The 16,130-nt window shown below is 38.7% G+C and overlaps 1 protein-coding gene across 1 annotated transcript in view; it reads right to left on the reverse strand.

The window, feature by feature from the left end:
- Nucleotides 1-2,354: 2,354 nt before the first annotated feature.
- Nucleotides 2,355-16,130, reverse strand: part of GUCA1C (guanylate cyclase activator 1C) — a 37,375-nt gene continuing 23,599 nt past the window's right edge. The window contains exons 2-4 of the mRNA XM_015617981.3: nucleotides 8,878-9,027; nucleotides 6,040-6,127; nucleotides 2,355-3,620 (exon numbers count right to left, since the gene is read on the reverse strand). Of these exons, the coding sequence (XP_015473467.1) occupies nucleotides 3,490-3,620; nucleotides 6,040-6,127; nucleotides 8,878-9,027 (369 nt within the window). The 3' untranslated portion in view covers nucleotides 2,355-3,489. The remainder of the gene's footprint in view (nucleotides 3,621-6,039; nucleotides 6,128-8,877; nucleotides 9,028-16,130) is intronic.

Below are 16,130 nucleotides of genomic sequence, written 5' to 3' on the forward strand. Positions count from 1 at the left end.
CACTTCTCAGGTCGATCCATGTAGTCCAACAATGATCCAAGTAGCTGAAGTCTGACTCCTTGCCCTGCACAGCACCATCCCCAAGAGTCACCCCCTGTGCCTGAGAGCATCATCCAAACAGTTCTTGAGCTCTGGCAGCCTTGGAGCTGTGACCATTGCCCTGGAAAAAGCCTGTTCCAGTGACCAATCATCTTCTGGGTGAGGAACCTTTTCTCTCTTGTGCAGGGCTCCTAAGCAAAAGCACCCTGTGGGCTCAGGATCATCAGGCCAGCAATGCCCTAAACCACTCAAGAGTTTGCTAAGGTGTGTACATAACATGCACTAACACTGGGCTTTCTTCTTCCTTTTCTGCTGCCCATCCAACCAGCAGCAGGCGTTCTGATAGTCAGGTCAGCTTACAGCATCCCTTTGTGACCACAAATCGCCTCCAGAATGATGAGTTGCAGCTTCATGTTGTTTCAGAACAAGATTTTGGGAAGAGGGGTCACACTTGGCAGGTTTTCCACGTGTCACCTGATTTTACTGATACACTTGATGAGCAGCTGACAAGTTTAGATAGAAGTTATGGCTATAATGCATTTATCTCAAGCAGCTGTCTATCAAATTGTGTTTAACTAGTCAAAGGAAATGTATGTTAATCAACTTAAAAAAAAATTTTGGTAGAATCTTATGTATAGTCACAAACATGTGGAGTTACTGTAGATAAACAATTTTTGAAACGATGTGCCACAGTGTGTACATTAAAATATACAGCTACTTGCATCTTAATTACACAGGTTTCTGCTAAATGATTTTAAATTAGTGTAGGAAATGAGCATTTCAGCTACACCTTCCTAATTTAGTCTAAATTACTCTAGTCATTTCCTTACATACATTGTTTTATAATGCAACACAGAACTTTCCCAGAATTGGTAATTCACTCCATATAATTACAGTTATGCAGAAAAATTAGGCAAATTTAAATGGAAATACTCCTTTTAAAATCCACTTATTAAAAAGTGTCAGTGTATATAGATAATAGTTATTTTTCCAAGTCTATCACTTCATTAGTTTAAAACCAAAAATCACAAATACAGCTGTTTCCATACACCTAAGCTGCTTAGATTGAACCATTTTATTTTAAATATTGTAAAGCCAGATCTGAAGGACACCATCCTCATAGGCTTTAAATACAAAAGCATCAGACTAAGAGCAGAGACTTTCTCAAGCCTGAGTGTGAGAAAACTGACAGTAATGTATTTATGTGTAAAAGATGAATAAATACAAGAACTTAAAATTCAAAGCACCAGCAATCTCATACATAATTTTATTTTTAATTTTTTTATTAAGGTTATAAAAGATTCAAATGTCAGAACTATAATGTCAGAACTGTTTATAATGTCAAGTGATCCATATTGCATATTCATTCTATATTCCACTGATCAACCAGATAATAACCTGGGATAATAATCGTAGATGATGAAGTACATTTCATGTGCAAATGGACACGGATTTGAAGTGAATTTGGAAGAAAAACTCTTTTGTATTGAAGTCTTAATAACTGTTTTGTTTAATCTGCACCATTCCTTGCATGAATTATTTTGCTTAATTCTGGTATTTCTAAGAGTAATTACTGTGATGCCTGCAGGGCATTGTCAGGCAAGGAGAACTTATTCTTATGATGTAATATAGTAATTTGATAAAACTTGTTACAGACTTGAGAGAGAATCAATCCTGATAGAACCAGAAAGACCTATAGTTTTCCCTTTGCACACATTTCATGCCTTTCTATTTCAGCTCATGGAGTTAGTCTTGTTATTTACAAAGTGAGGTTTTGCTTTGAGCCTGCTTTTCTAAAAAATGAAGAATATGTGATCATGCCCTCTGCAAATTCCTTCTTTGCAGTCCTGACTACCACCTTTAGAGATGATCGCAAGCCAGTTTGACAGGAGGTAGAGATCTCAGAAAGACTCAGTTGCTAAAAGCTTTTACCCAGGTATTAGGGCAGGGCAAAAATATCTAAATTAGTCAGGGAAAGGCTGTCTGTTTTGCAGAAATGTGAGTTACCTTATACCCCTTACCTTTTGTCTCATGCAGCCATGTCAAAGAGCCCAGTAAAAACATTTTTTTTTTCAAAGGAGGACATACAAGCCAAAGGACACAAATCTCTGGGAGTGATTACAAAATGATCGGGGTTTTGCTATTCTTTGAACTTCTAACTTTGCTTTACAAAGACAGCAGAATTTAATTCCAACACTTTTATAAAAGGTTAATTTGAAAGAACAGTGGCTGAGCCCTGGAAAAAACATCAAAATATCATTTTAATTTTAATTTAATTTAATTAGTAAATTAATAAAATCAAAAGTAGTAGAGAGCTTGTTAAGGAGGATAAACATCTTGGGAATATTAAGATAACTGAAGTGTTTCCCAGAGAACTGAATCCAATTTTGAGTACTGATTAGAGCAAATGTTAGATTAATACAAAGCAGTTTTTATTCTTAATTCATCCAGATAGAACAGAGTCCTACCTAAAAGTTTGTGCCCACACTTTAGATAGTAGGTTAAAGAACACATTATTAAAAGAAAAAATATTATTAACTTTGTGTCTTCTAGGAAAGTTGCAGTTCGCGTTATTTCCATGATTTTATTGATTAGTCTGAACAGAAGAGAACATGCTGTTTTCAGTTTGGATAGTGGTAATTTTCTTCATGGTAGCTGGTATGAGACTGTGTTTTGGATTTGTGACCAAAACAATATCGATAACACGGAGATGTTTTCATTACTGCTGAGAAGCACTTGCGCAGTGACAAGTCCTTTTCTGCCTCTCACCCCACCTCGCCAGCAGGTGGGCTGGGGGTGCACAAGGAGTTGTGAGGGGACAGAGCCAGGACAGCTGACCCCAGGTGACCACAGGGATGGTCCACACCATGTGGAATCACGCTGTGCATATAAAGCTGGGTGAGAAGAAGGAAGGGAATGTTCAAAGTGATGGCATTTGTCTTCTCAAGTCACCCTTATGCTCGATGGATCCATGTTTTCCATGGAGATGGCTGAACATCTGCCTGCCTGTGGGAAAGAGTGAATGGATTCCTTGCTTTGCTTTGATTCCACTCATTTTCTTTCCATATTAAACTGTCTTTATCTCAGCCCACATGTTTCACTCTTCCAGTTCTCTTCCCCATCCCACTAGAGTGGAGTGAGCTAGCCAGGGTTTGACCACAACATGTTCATAAAGATCAAATAAGTTACTTTGACTGCATCAAATACCTTTTCTATTATGCAGGCAAAAGTTGTTGGGTTTTTTTCTTTTTTCTGTGGCTGCCACAGTCATTAACAAGGGAAGGAATAAAGAAAATAAAAGGAGATACATGAAGAGTGAAAATTGTTACTCCTGGAGAAGGCGGCTCAGTATTGCCCGGGCAGGCTTTGACAACATTAAGCTCTCTGAATATATCAAATATTATCTTCCTTGAAATGATGAAACAGACACCACCTCCATGACTGGATCCTTCAGACACTGTTTCTCCTGCCATTCTGTATGACTTTGAGTACGTTGGAAAGGTCAAAACTTTTCGTAATCAATTCCATTAGGTCCTCGTCTTTTTCCACACCATTGATAAACTCTTCTAAAGTCAGTTCCCCTAAAAGAAAGTCAGATGCACTTTAGAAACTGAGAAACCCAGCAATCCCTCTAGTGAACAAAACACCATTCCTGCCAGATTAAATCCCTTAGGAAAGCTGCTGATAGGCAAATGCAGGTAGGTATTTGCTAATGTTTTCTCACTTTGCATCAGTCAGATCCTAGAACTCAGACTTGTTTTTCTGTTAAATTATGTCAAACACAGCTTTCACTGAAGTCTGAGAGAATTAAAAGTGCTCATGAGTGTGTAAAGGAGCTCTAATGAAGCCTGTATCAGGGCTGAATTTAGATGTACTGGCCACTTCTCACTGAGCTAACTGGAATTTATCTTAGAGCTGGTTTTAGAAGAGATTAGGGTGTGATTTGCTAAGGATTAGTGGGTATAGTCCCTGTGTTGACTAGGATTATTTAGAGCCATGATCAGATATAACAAAAAAAAAATAAAAAAAAAAATTAGCTAAGTACTTTGATAGATAAATTCTTCCAAGGAACTGAAATGGCCATTTAGAATGTGGGTTTTTGGGCTCATGTCAAAATCAGCTAATAACTTGGAAGTTTCAAGACAATAAAATGTCTTTTATTGAAGACTAGGAATATTGTTTAATGTTCTTCCTCTTTTCCTGCTCTTTTCCTTGTCAGCAAAGGGCAGTTTTAAGCACGTGTCTGTTTGTATAGTACACAGAAGTGTACACAGTTCTCTTTCTAGGGGTTATTGCAGTGATACTATTCCTCACCTTGTGAGGAAAAATAAATATTGGTTTAATAAGAAGAGCCAGATTGTTTCCTCTGAGAATTGTTTAAATTTTCTTGTTAAATTCACAACAATGAATGATTTCATAATAACGTAAGAAATGATAAGGGCCAGGCAAAGAGGAAAATAGCTGGATAAGTTGAGACCCTGGGGTGCAGGAGAGCAGCAATTCAAGTCGTGAATATCTGGTGAATGCTTATCATGCTGACTTTTGGCTGTTTTCAGGTTTAAGTACCCCCTGTAGGTGTTTTGGTTTTTTTTTTTTGTGTCTTGGTTTTTGTCCATGGCAGCCATTGAAACTTCATCTGACATGGAAAAGGGAAATGATCGGCATTTGAAAAATGTGAGAACCCCTTTCTAGCCATAGTCAGTAAAGTTTGCTTGCTGTTTGGTCACATATGTCTTTGCTACACTGGTGACAGGTTCATATAAAGTGGAAAGCCATCATTTGACAGAAATCCTGGGCTTTAGGCTTTAATGAAAGTAGTAAGATCCTCTCCAGGAGCTGGCATGCAGAGGTCTGAGGAAGTTTGTAGTTCTTTTTTCAATAACAGCCTATATAATCATTCCACAAGCAGAATCAGAACAAGCCATCTCTGTACACTTGCATGCATCATCCTGCTTTGTCACTCCTGCACTCACTTCCTCTGGACTGTCCTCCTATCCCTGGCACTCCTCTGAGTTCCCTTCTCCTTCCCTCTGTATTGCCTCTGACTCAGGTGTGTGGGTGGATGAGGTTCCTGGACTCATCACATGGACATGCTGCACCATTTTCCTGCTTATTCAGGTCAGCTGGTCTTGGATTCCCTCCCCTTGATCCCAAGCTGTACATTTTGAGGTACCAATAGCAGGCATACAGACCACACTGCAGCTGCCAGATGAGACTGCACTGGCAGGCCCAGACTCACCGCTGCTGTGATGGGCCTCAGATTTCTGTGAGATAATGGAAATAAATTGCAAAACCAGCAGGAAATTTAAGGCCATCTGCCAAACTGCCCAAAATTCCTGTCTGTGACCCGACTTTGCTCTTCTTTTCTTTCCTAATGCTCCTAATTTATCAATGGTCACAGCAAATGTAAAACATAGTTGCCAGTGGAAGGAGTGTCTTCATGATTAGAAGTATGAGGGGGGACATTCATCCGTAACAAATTTTCAATTGGAAACAACTCTGAAGCAGTGAAATGAAATGATAGTTTACAAATGCAAGACCGATTGGCTTAATCTAGTATCTTGAGGGAAAAACAGGAGCATGCATCTTAGCTCGTGTTGACAATCAGCCTTCAAGGAACATCCAGGATGTCACCAGTCTTTAGAACCTGCTAGAGCATGTGCAACCATGCATCCTATTTGGTGTTTTTAAAAGGATTTTAAATAGGTGATCCCAACACAAATATGTTACTCCCCCACCGCCAATCACACTTTCATTTTTCTGTACAACCTGAGAACTGGCATTTTGGATGAACAGTGCAGGACCTCTTTTTTAGCCCTTACTGCATGTAATTCCTTTGTCAGTTGGCTTACACTTCACTGCAAAGCTGAAGAAAAAAAAGGGCAAAGAAGAACAGATTTGGCCATTCTGTTATCTAAACCAGTCATCCTTCAGTTGCATGTTCAAACCCCTTCTTGCAGAGGGAGGCCCTTCCAATGCCAACAAAACCTAGATTCTTACCGTCATTGTTCACGTCTATCTTCTGAAATATCATGTTTGTGAACTCTTCAGCACTCATGTTGGTGTAGCCATTAATAGCCTGGATAGCCTGAGGGCAGAAACACAGGAAGTTCTTTTAGAGTTTTTCACATCAAGCTGTGAAAACAGGACATTGGCAGAAGCAGCACTTGAAGTGCAACTCTTTAGTTCACAAACCCTTTCAAAAATCACTAAATAAATAGCTATTTCAAGTAAAACTTCAGTAATGAGGACTGGAAATTTAATTAACATAACACAGTGTGGAGATTACAGACTAATTTGCATATCTCTGCAGGTCTGAAGAACCATGTGGCACCTCTGCTCTGTAATACACTTTAGATTCCACATCAGCATTTTTATCTGGCCCTAGAGAGTTCCATGCCTTCAGAGAGTGCCCTTTGGTCTGTGTGATTTAAATGCAGTATTGTTTTTCCCAGCTGAAAGCATATGCAGAGAAAGCTTAAGTCATTTTTCTATTAAGACATGTTTAATTTAGTAATCACAAATAAAGTTAGACCATCAGTCCTGGAAGCTGTCAGTTTACCTGTCCTCCAGAGAAGTTAAGAAAATCAAAAAAATACCCTCTACTTTTTTTTTTTTTGTCGTTGTTGTAGAAGGACTCAATATTTGGAGTAAAGTGTAAATGTATGTTTTTGCAAAATTGTGTCCCATTGACTGGGAAAATATGTGCATATATAAACATGCATATACATTATATATTTGGCACAGTATATATTTGGTTTTTCTGCAATTAAATTATCTTGAGGTGTTGTGTAAGATAAATCACTGTATGTGTCACTTGTTTCTTTTGTTGTCTCATTCCTATTAGTATATTTATAATATAATATAATATAATATAATATAATATAATATAATATAATATAATATAATATAATATAATATAATATAATATAATATAATATAATATAATANTATAATATAATATAATATAATATAATATAATATAATATAATATAATATAATATAATATAATATAATATAATATAATTAATATCCTCATATTTTAAAACAATCTAAGTTAAACTTATTTAGCACTGTTATGGAATTCTTGAATTCTCGAATGCCCCTCCAAATGCCCCAGATTCCTGTCTGTTTCAAAAAGCAGCAATAATTTTACAAAAAATTGTTACATAAATCTGTTTCTCTTACTAATTCATACTTTTGGTGTTTTATATGTCTGACCCTCCTGCAGTCTTCTGCAGAAAGTTGTTTCCCTTCCACAGTTAAATTTATTGCAGTGCCAAGTGTAAAGCAGTGGTTCCTGAAATATTTGAGTCCCTGACTACCACAGAAGGCCCTTAAATAGTAAAATACTGGATATTGAAAGGGTGCATAGTTATCTGGAAGGAATTTTGATGCTTGGTAGTGATATGCTGGTCCATAGTCTGCATAGCTGTAGAGACAGATTTCAGTTTAATAGCACTTCTGTGTTTCTAAATTAATGTCTCAGATATGACATATCTTTTTTGCACAATCTCTTGTTTACTGATGCTTATTTTAAGCTGGGCACTCCTTAATGGCTGTGAGCATGTTTGTTCTTTTCTTTTAAGTCCCACCATTTTTAATCTAGTCTAGGTCAATGACTTAGGCAGGTTTAACTTAAAGTCCTTATACTCCAAAAGAGATGAAAACTCACAGAGGTCTAAACTGGTTTTAAAACCACATAAGTTAAAAAAATAAATATTCTTTACATTGAAAGGATTTTAATATTAATTCTCATTTTGGATAAAGCCCCAGACTGTTGATTCATTGGCTCTGGGAGAAAATTAATGGAGAATATTTGCGAAAGAAAGATTTCATTAGTCTCAAAGGATAAATCTGGAAGATTCAGCTTCTCCTACTTTTAGAAAGCTGCTCTTTATGTGATCAGCTTTATTTGTTTGACCCAGTAGCTCCATCTGGCTGCAGTTCCTTTCAGTTTTGGCTGTAAAGTCCCTAACAGTGACTGGTTTGGCACCAGCAGTAATGCAGAATCCAGGAAAAGTACATTCTTTGTTATGATATTAAAACTCTATTTAGGTTTGATGCTTCCTGCAGCAAAACTTTGATCTGTAGTGAGTTCTGCACATTTAGGGAGCAGTATTGAGTCATATATATTTGTAAGGAACACTAACATTCCTTTTGGATGAAAGCAGCTAATGAAGAGCACAAAGTTATTTCATTAGAGCAAGTTGAAAATTATGAAGATAATTTTAAAGAAAGAATTGCACTTCTTTGGTTTTATGGGCTTGAAGTGGACCCATTTTCTGCAAAATTTTGAAAGTATTTTTATCCAAATATCACTACATGATTTAATAGTAAAATTATATTTCTATGATTTAGTTTTAAAACAGGGGTAATGGCATTTGTAGCAAACAAATCTAAAAGCCTTTCAAAAATTAAAATATTGTAATATTTTGATGACAGCTATATTTTTCTTGCTGCAAGTTCAGTTTGAGAAGCCTGTTTTTCATGATAGACTGGCACATATATTTGTAACCATCTGTTTTATTCGTGATGCTGCTACAGTTCTACCCTGCCTTATAGTATAGTTTATCACAGTAATGTTTCTATTGTTTATACAGTAGTTCACTATTTTATCTGTAGAACTATGGTTTAAAGTAAAACAGTACTTAGATGTGTTCAATAAGGAAAAAACTAATGTGAGGAGTGTCACTACTAGCCACTGTTAATTCTGGTTTTACAACCATAGAGCATTAGATAAAGTACTGACAATCCATTTACAGCACATGATGAACCACTGTTTCAGGGGCAATGCACTATATCAAATGCTCTTGCTATTGATCATAACTTTCTTACCCTGAATATGCTTAATAGTTCCTTTTTGTCAATGCATCCGTTTCCATCAGCATCGTATAGCTTGAAATACCATTTCAATTTTTGGTCAATTTTCCCTCGTATAACCAAATTTATGGCAGCTATGAACTCCAAGAAGTCTATAAATCCGTCCTAAGAGAGAGAGAGAGAGAGAGGGAAAGAAAAAACACTTATTTAACAACATTTGTTTTCTGTTCTTTCTGGCAATTGCACAAAACAGGTCATCAAATTCCCCACAATACACATTGATTTATGAAGCACCTTAACATAGGAATCTTCTGTGCTATTAAAAAAGGATAAAAGGATGCACTCAACTGGAAGAGCTATAGGAAGAGGTGTTAGGAAGGACAGTTTTGCTCTCTCTTGAAATTCTGGGAGATGTGGAGGTGAGTGGCAAATCTGTTCTGAGAAATTTTTACTGACAGTTTTTAAGAGGACATGAAAAAAAATTTGTTTCTTTAAGAAAGTTTAAGAAAAATTTTTTAAGAGAAAAGTTTCTTTAAGGAAGTTTCTTTAAGAGACTGCCATGTGAAAGAGAGGAGTTTGGGATATATGGTTTGGTACTAATGAGATATCTACAGTAGAGTTGTTTACATCTAGACTGCATAATTGTGTATGATTTCCAGTGCCACAGAGCTGTTCCAGGTGTTATTCATCTGAGAGAGATCATGTAATAAGTGTTTTAAAATTGTAACCAACACTCTGGCATGAACCCTAAATACTGTGGTTTACCCAAATAAAAATCAAGTCTCTGTGATGAACATTTTGAATGGGATATAAAGCCTTCAAGGTATAAACCAGTCTCTAAATATTGAGGATTAGGGATATTCACAGGAAGAGAGCATTTCAGGTTGATTTGATTCATTATTTTCTTAGTGCTTTGCTCGAGCTACTGATAGAAGCCTGTCAAGGGCAGGCCTCCATAGTCAGATTCTTCTGTTTCAGTAAAAATGTGGTTAGGATGGAAGAAACAGTTGCTGAATTTGGAGCATACTTGCTCCAACTGTTTCTTATGTGCATACAAAAAGAATTAACAGCTGGTAAATTTAGTCTTGTGATCAGAATCCAATTGGTCAGAATCCAAATGCTCAGAAGACTTTGGAAAGACTTGTCTGTTTCAGATGGCCTTTGACTGAAAAGAGAAGGTTGCATGAGTATCCAGTAGCTTTAGCAAGTTACTCAGTTTTATTGTCATGTATCAACAGACATCTTGCCAGTTGAGGTTTACAGCAGGCATTAATCAGTCCTCAGTATTGTACTACAGGAAAAGAAGACCTGTAGGGATGCAGTGTGACTCATTGCCAAAATCAGAATCAGAATCCTAAAATCATTTAGGCTGGAAAGACAGGTCATCAGGTCCAGCAGTTAACCCAGAACTGCCAAGTCCTGTGTCCCTAAGTGACACACCTTAGGTGTCTTTTGAAGACCTCCTGGCACTATCAGTATATTTTTGTGACAAAGAACCAAATGTGAGCATGCAAAGAATGATGACAAACAGGAATTTATAAGGGCTAGAAGATACTGAAATTGAGAACTCTGCTGACCAGCCTTCCATTGAAAACAAACTAAAATGTCAAAAACTATCCCCACACATCTACCTGCCTAGATTCAATCACAACAGATTGTGGAAGTGAATGTGGGTTATCAAAGACTGGATATATTTCTTTAAATAAGAGTCCATCCTCTTTTTTTTTTTTTTTTTTTTTTTTTCTCCATTCTCCTTTTAGATTTCTCACAATTGTGCCCTCATGATGCTGATCTGGGTCAGAGCTGCTGGGAATCCCTTGTAGTGCTTGTTTTGATTTCTGTGCAAGGCTGATCAGCAGAGTGGCACCTAAGAGATAAATCAAATGTATTCATACATATTGGATTCAGCCTTCATGCAGAAATGGTGTGTGCATGTCATGCAGACTGACCACTGCTCCACAGGCCCTCTGCAGGTTCTCTGGTGATTTCTTGTTTTACTCTAGTAGCAATCACAACCAAATGCAGCAAAGACACCATTCAACCACTGTTTAAGATTAGATTAAATTTGACAGTAACTACATATAATTTTCAAACAAAATTAGGCCCAGTATTAAAAGCAGATGCTTAACCAAAAATGACATATCATGCACTACAAACTTAATCTTCTTTTTGGCACATGGGCTTAAATTTCCATTCTGCAAGTATAATTTCAAGAAGGATCTCATAAAGTATTTTACTGGAAGTCAAAATATATTTTGCTGATTGCATTTCCAATCTGATTTGATATATCTATTAAGAATGTGGTTTAATGGATTTCACATTGCTGCTTTTTTACTGCAGTTCATACTGCTTATTGCAACTACAGATTAATTTTAGGATTGCTGGATGTCCATGAACAGATTAATTTTCTTCTTTCTCCCTTACATTACACTTGGGATTTTGGAAAATATTATTTTGTTTGCTTTCTTTCTGCATTTTGGTGTCACTGTTGTTGGTCTGACAAAACATCAGAAGTTTGGACAATGTGATAACCAGTGTAATGTGTTTGGCTATGTAATTCTGATCTGGGGGATTATATGGTCCATCCCAAACAGGAAGAGATTGAACTCCAGGGTCAAAAGTCTTCCACCTCTGAAAAAAAACCTGGGAAAAATTGTACTTGTGAGGAAAGCTCTTGCCGCTTTCTGCAGTTGTGCCAAAACGACTGGTGACATGGTAGCCAGCAGCTGGTCTCTGTTTCTCAGGAACAGAAATACTGAGAAGGTAGACATGTTTGTCTACATGATGTGGAGCCAGAAGCATTTCATAAAAGCATTGATGAGAAATGTTTTTCTTTCTACACCAAAAAAACCCCATTGAAGGTAAAAAAGAAAACATTTATGGGATGCAGAAGGCTACAGTGATCTTGTTGCACATATACAGAACTTTCTGAGATAAATATGGCACTTTTTACAGTAACATCTCAAAACACAACATTAAACAGTGAAAAACATCATAACAGTAACCTAGAAAGATCATCCTGTGGTTCTGTGAGTACAACAAAGAATACAATAAATGTGTTATGATGTTATTAAAAGAGTACTGCAGTGCTGATTTACCCATCTGCTGCTCTATAATCATTCTCAATACAAGTATCTAGGTAGGTGTTTTGTGTCTCTGGGCTCTGTAAAACACCTCTCTGCAGCATGCACAGCAATGTATCTGTTGCCTCTTAGGAAGTCATTAATTCACAAGCAAAAGGCTACTGTAAGAATAAAAACATAAATTTTTAAATAATGCCCAACAACATAATAATCAGAGCTGATTACAAGTGGCGGAAGCTATAAATTATTTACTTTTGGTATTTAACTCTGTAATCGTCAAATATATGTTATATTTTTATTAAATGGAATTAATGCTATTGAAATCTTCTTAATCAGCTTAGGATACAAGACAAATTTGGGGACATGTGTGATGGTGAAGTCCTGCACCCTCCCCTGCCCAAATGAACAGAGGCACATGGAGTCAGTTCACAGGGTACCCTTCTGGGTATGGTGTAAAACAGAGGGACAGAGCTCTCCTAACGTGGTTCTGAGGAGTGGGCTGGAGATATACCAAAAAAAATGGGTTCAGAACTTATTTTACATATCCCAAAGTCTTCTGTGTTTCTATACATAGTAAGCTTCATAAAAATGTAGACCCATTTTTATTCTTTTAACAGTTTGACTGGATGAACAAGAAGTTTAAGGACACATTAGGGTCATTCATGTGTTTGTGCCCTTTGATACTGTGCTTTTGCTTTTGCTGATGAGTGATTTTTTTTAAGCCACTTGCAACAGATTGATTCACACAACAAACACAAAAGGAGTCTCCAAAAATGGAAGGAGAGCTTGCTGATGGTATGAAATTGGTCCTCAGGGCACTCCCATCTGTGACTGCCTAGGGTCCAGAGCCCATTTCAGTTTTTCATTAGCTACTGGATCTCCTGAGGAGAAAGAAATTTAATTTTGTCCTTTTATGAGAGGTTTTTGCTTCAGGCTGTCAGTCCACGTACCTTTCCTGGAGGCTGCTCACCATTATTTGGTGAGGACAGAGATGTGTGTCCCCTGGGGCAAAGCTGGGCAGTGAGGGACTGCCACATTATACAATGGCCATTAATACCCCAGCCCTGGAGCTGTAGGAGGGCATTATCCTTTGGCTCCCAGAACAGCGCTGCTAATCTTCACAGATCCTTAAAAAACTCTTAGGACTTCAAACTATAGAGATTAAAAATAATTGACTTGTCAGCTATGAATACACAGGTCATCTGAAACAGCATGGTTATCCAAGGTTGTGCCAGAGTGGTTTGAACTTGGTTTTTTGGCTGCCTAGCTCTTCCCTGGGAGTGATTTCCTGGAAGTGACAGGGATCCCTTACGGGGATATTCAGCCAGCTCACACCACATGCTGTGGCCACACATGTGGAAAGGGACAATTTCTGGCCCTGAAAACCCTGTGGTGAATAAACTCATCATCTTAAGTGGACCACTGTGGACTCTACCAAGACTCTATACACAATAAGCAGTGCTTTGTTTCCAAAATTTGATCATGAAAAATTTCTAAACTCAATCTAACTGCAGAAGAACAGATCAAATTGTTTATCAGGATTAATAAGTGTTCAAACATAGATGGTCCAGGTATTTCAAACCTAGGGCTTAGGTCATTAAGCCACCTTCTTTCCCAATCGCCTGTCTTTCAGAATAGTCCTTAAACCTCTTAAGGCAGAGGGAGGAGGCATGGGTCCAACAGCTCAGAATAACTGTGAAATTTATAGCTAATCCTATGTGCTTCTTTCTTTCCTTCTCTCTGGGTCCAATTTCAAATATAGCACTGCTTTCTCTGTCCTCAGATACCTAAAGGAGGATTCATTTCACTCTGTTTCATCTTTCCCCATTTCATGGAATCAGAGAATGATAGAATCATGTAGATTGGAAAAGGCCTCAAAGATCATCAGGTCTAATCATCCTTGGCTTGTTTTTGCTTCCGAGTATTTCCATCAGTTCCTCAAAGGTTGCAAATGCAATTATTGAAGAAATAAAGAGCTACTTGTAACTCTTACTTTGATACTTCCCTAGGATCTTATATTGGAGTGTGGGCTTGGACAGAGCTCCAGATACCCCACAGGCTATGGCCAGACTCACAGGTTTCCTAAGTAAACAGAGCTGGCATTTGTCATGGGGCGGGGGAGACCTCAGCAAGCAAAGATTATTAAATAAGGATGAAGAACTAAGCAGGGAATTAGGAGCTGCAGATCGTTAAGTGGTTTTGTAATCGTTGCATTCTCACTGTTACATAAAGGGATGAGGCTGTATTGACCAGACTGTTACACAAGGTTCTGCTTTGCCCAGATGATGGGGACTTGCAAGGTTTGGGGAGTCAGAAATTACCAGGACCTTTGTATTGGAGGACTTGGAAATGCAGAGCCAGCTACTTGTCCTGGCTCTCGGACTTGGAGGCTACCCTGGTAAAACCTGGTGAAATCCAAAATATCAAGATGACAATTTTACTTCCTTAAAATTAACAACTACCCCCTTACTCCCTGCCATCATTGACCATTTTCTTTCAAGATTACTGGAGAAGACAGGGAAGTTACCAGGCTGGGGCTTTTGGTCAGGAAGGCTGTACTGAAAAGACCTAGCCTTCTGCTCTCTGCCATCCTCTCCTGGATGTTGGGGTTTCAGCACTCCTTATTTTCAGCCTTTGCATGTGCTTTTAGATACATCTTTCCCAACTTAAAGCAGTACGCAAGAGAGGAAAAACACTAAAAAACACAGCCATGACAACACATTTCCTAGCAAATTCATTGCTGATAATCCTAGCAGATTTTTCTTGTTTGACAAATTCAAAAGCATAGCAGGACAAACCTCCAGGAAAAGTTGTCTTGGTTTGAAAGAAAGATGTTTGCCAAGGAAGGCAGGAAAAGATATGAGCCTCTTCCCTCTGAATTATTATAACTTTGAAATTAAGGGTCTTTCAGGCAGAGATATGGGAAAAGGAATAACAGTTCTTTACTAGTGTGCATAACAAGGCAAACAAACAACAAGAGCAGCAACAAACAGAACAGGACTCCCAGCAGCAGCCTTCTCTGGGCTGTCAGGCCCTCTCCCGTGGGTGCAGTTCCAGGCACAGCCAGCAGGGGCGCTGGTGGCTCCGGGCTGGGCAGGTGCAGTGATTCCCCCGCAGCCACAGGGGGCGCTGTGGAATGAGTGCAGTCATGTCTTCCTCACGTGGGCTAAAACTTTTAGATCATAACTCAAAATTCATAACATTAGATCCTACAGTCAAGAATTCAACTGTACTTGCATTAAGCAAGTGATGATTTTAATGATAATGTAGGCTTTTAGTTGGTAATGACAAATTATTTCAGCATTACTATCACAGTAGTTTTGGCTTCAGCATCCCAGTGACACTGGGTTTTACCAGGCACCTTCTGCCAAAGGCTCCAGGGCAGACCATGGCTCCTGGCTGCAGAGTAGAGCACATTCCTCACCTCTGGTCCTGTCCTGACTGGGCCAAGGGCTACTGCATGAGCAATCTCCTGCTCGATCTGGGCAAAGGCTTGTTGCTGGAAAGTGGGCTCCACTGGAAATTGTTCTTCCTGCAGATAACCAGGTGAAGAGGGTTTACAATCTGGCTGTACTCAGGAACGTACATCCTCCAAAAACCTATGGCTCCTAGGAAAGCTGGCGTTTCCTTCTTGCTGGATGGTGGAGACATGGCGGTGATTTTATTGATGACTTCAGTGGGAATCTGATGCCATCTGTCTTTACCTCCAAGTCTTTTGACTTTGTTCTTGATGATGAAGCTGGATTCCAGTAGAATCTGGATGATCTTTTCTGCTTTCTCAAATACTTCCACTGCTGTGTTCCCCCACACAATGATGTCATCAATGTACTGCAGATGTTCTGGAGCCTCACCCTTTTCCAGGGCAGACTGGATCAGTCCATGGCAGATGGTGGGGCTGTGCTTCCACCCCTGGGGCAGTCAGTTCCAGGTGTACTGCACACACCTCCAGGTGAAGGCAAACTGAGGCCTGCATTCTGCTGCCAGGGGAACGGAGAAAAGTGCATTACCAATGTCAGTAATGGTGTACCACTTTGCTGCCTTGGACTCCAGCTCATACTGGAGCTCCAGCATGTCCGGCACGGCAGCGCCCAGCGGTGGAGTCACTTCATTCGAGCCACGATAGTCCACAGTCAATCTCCATTCTCTGTCAGACTTGCGCACAGGCCAGATGGGGCTGTTGAAGGG

This window comes from Parus major, chromosome 1, assembly GCF_001522545.3.
Source record: "Parus major isolate Abel chromosome 1, Parus_major1.1, whole genome shotgun sequence".
NCBI classification, from domain to species: Eukaryota; Metazoa; Chordata; class Aves; order Passeriformes; family Paridae; genus Parus; species Parus major.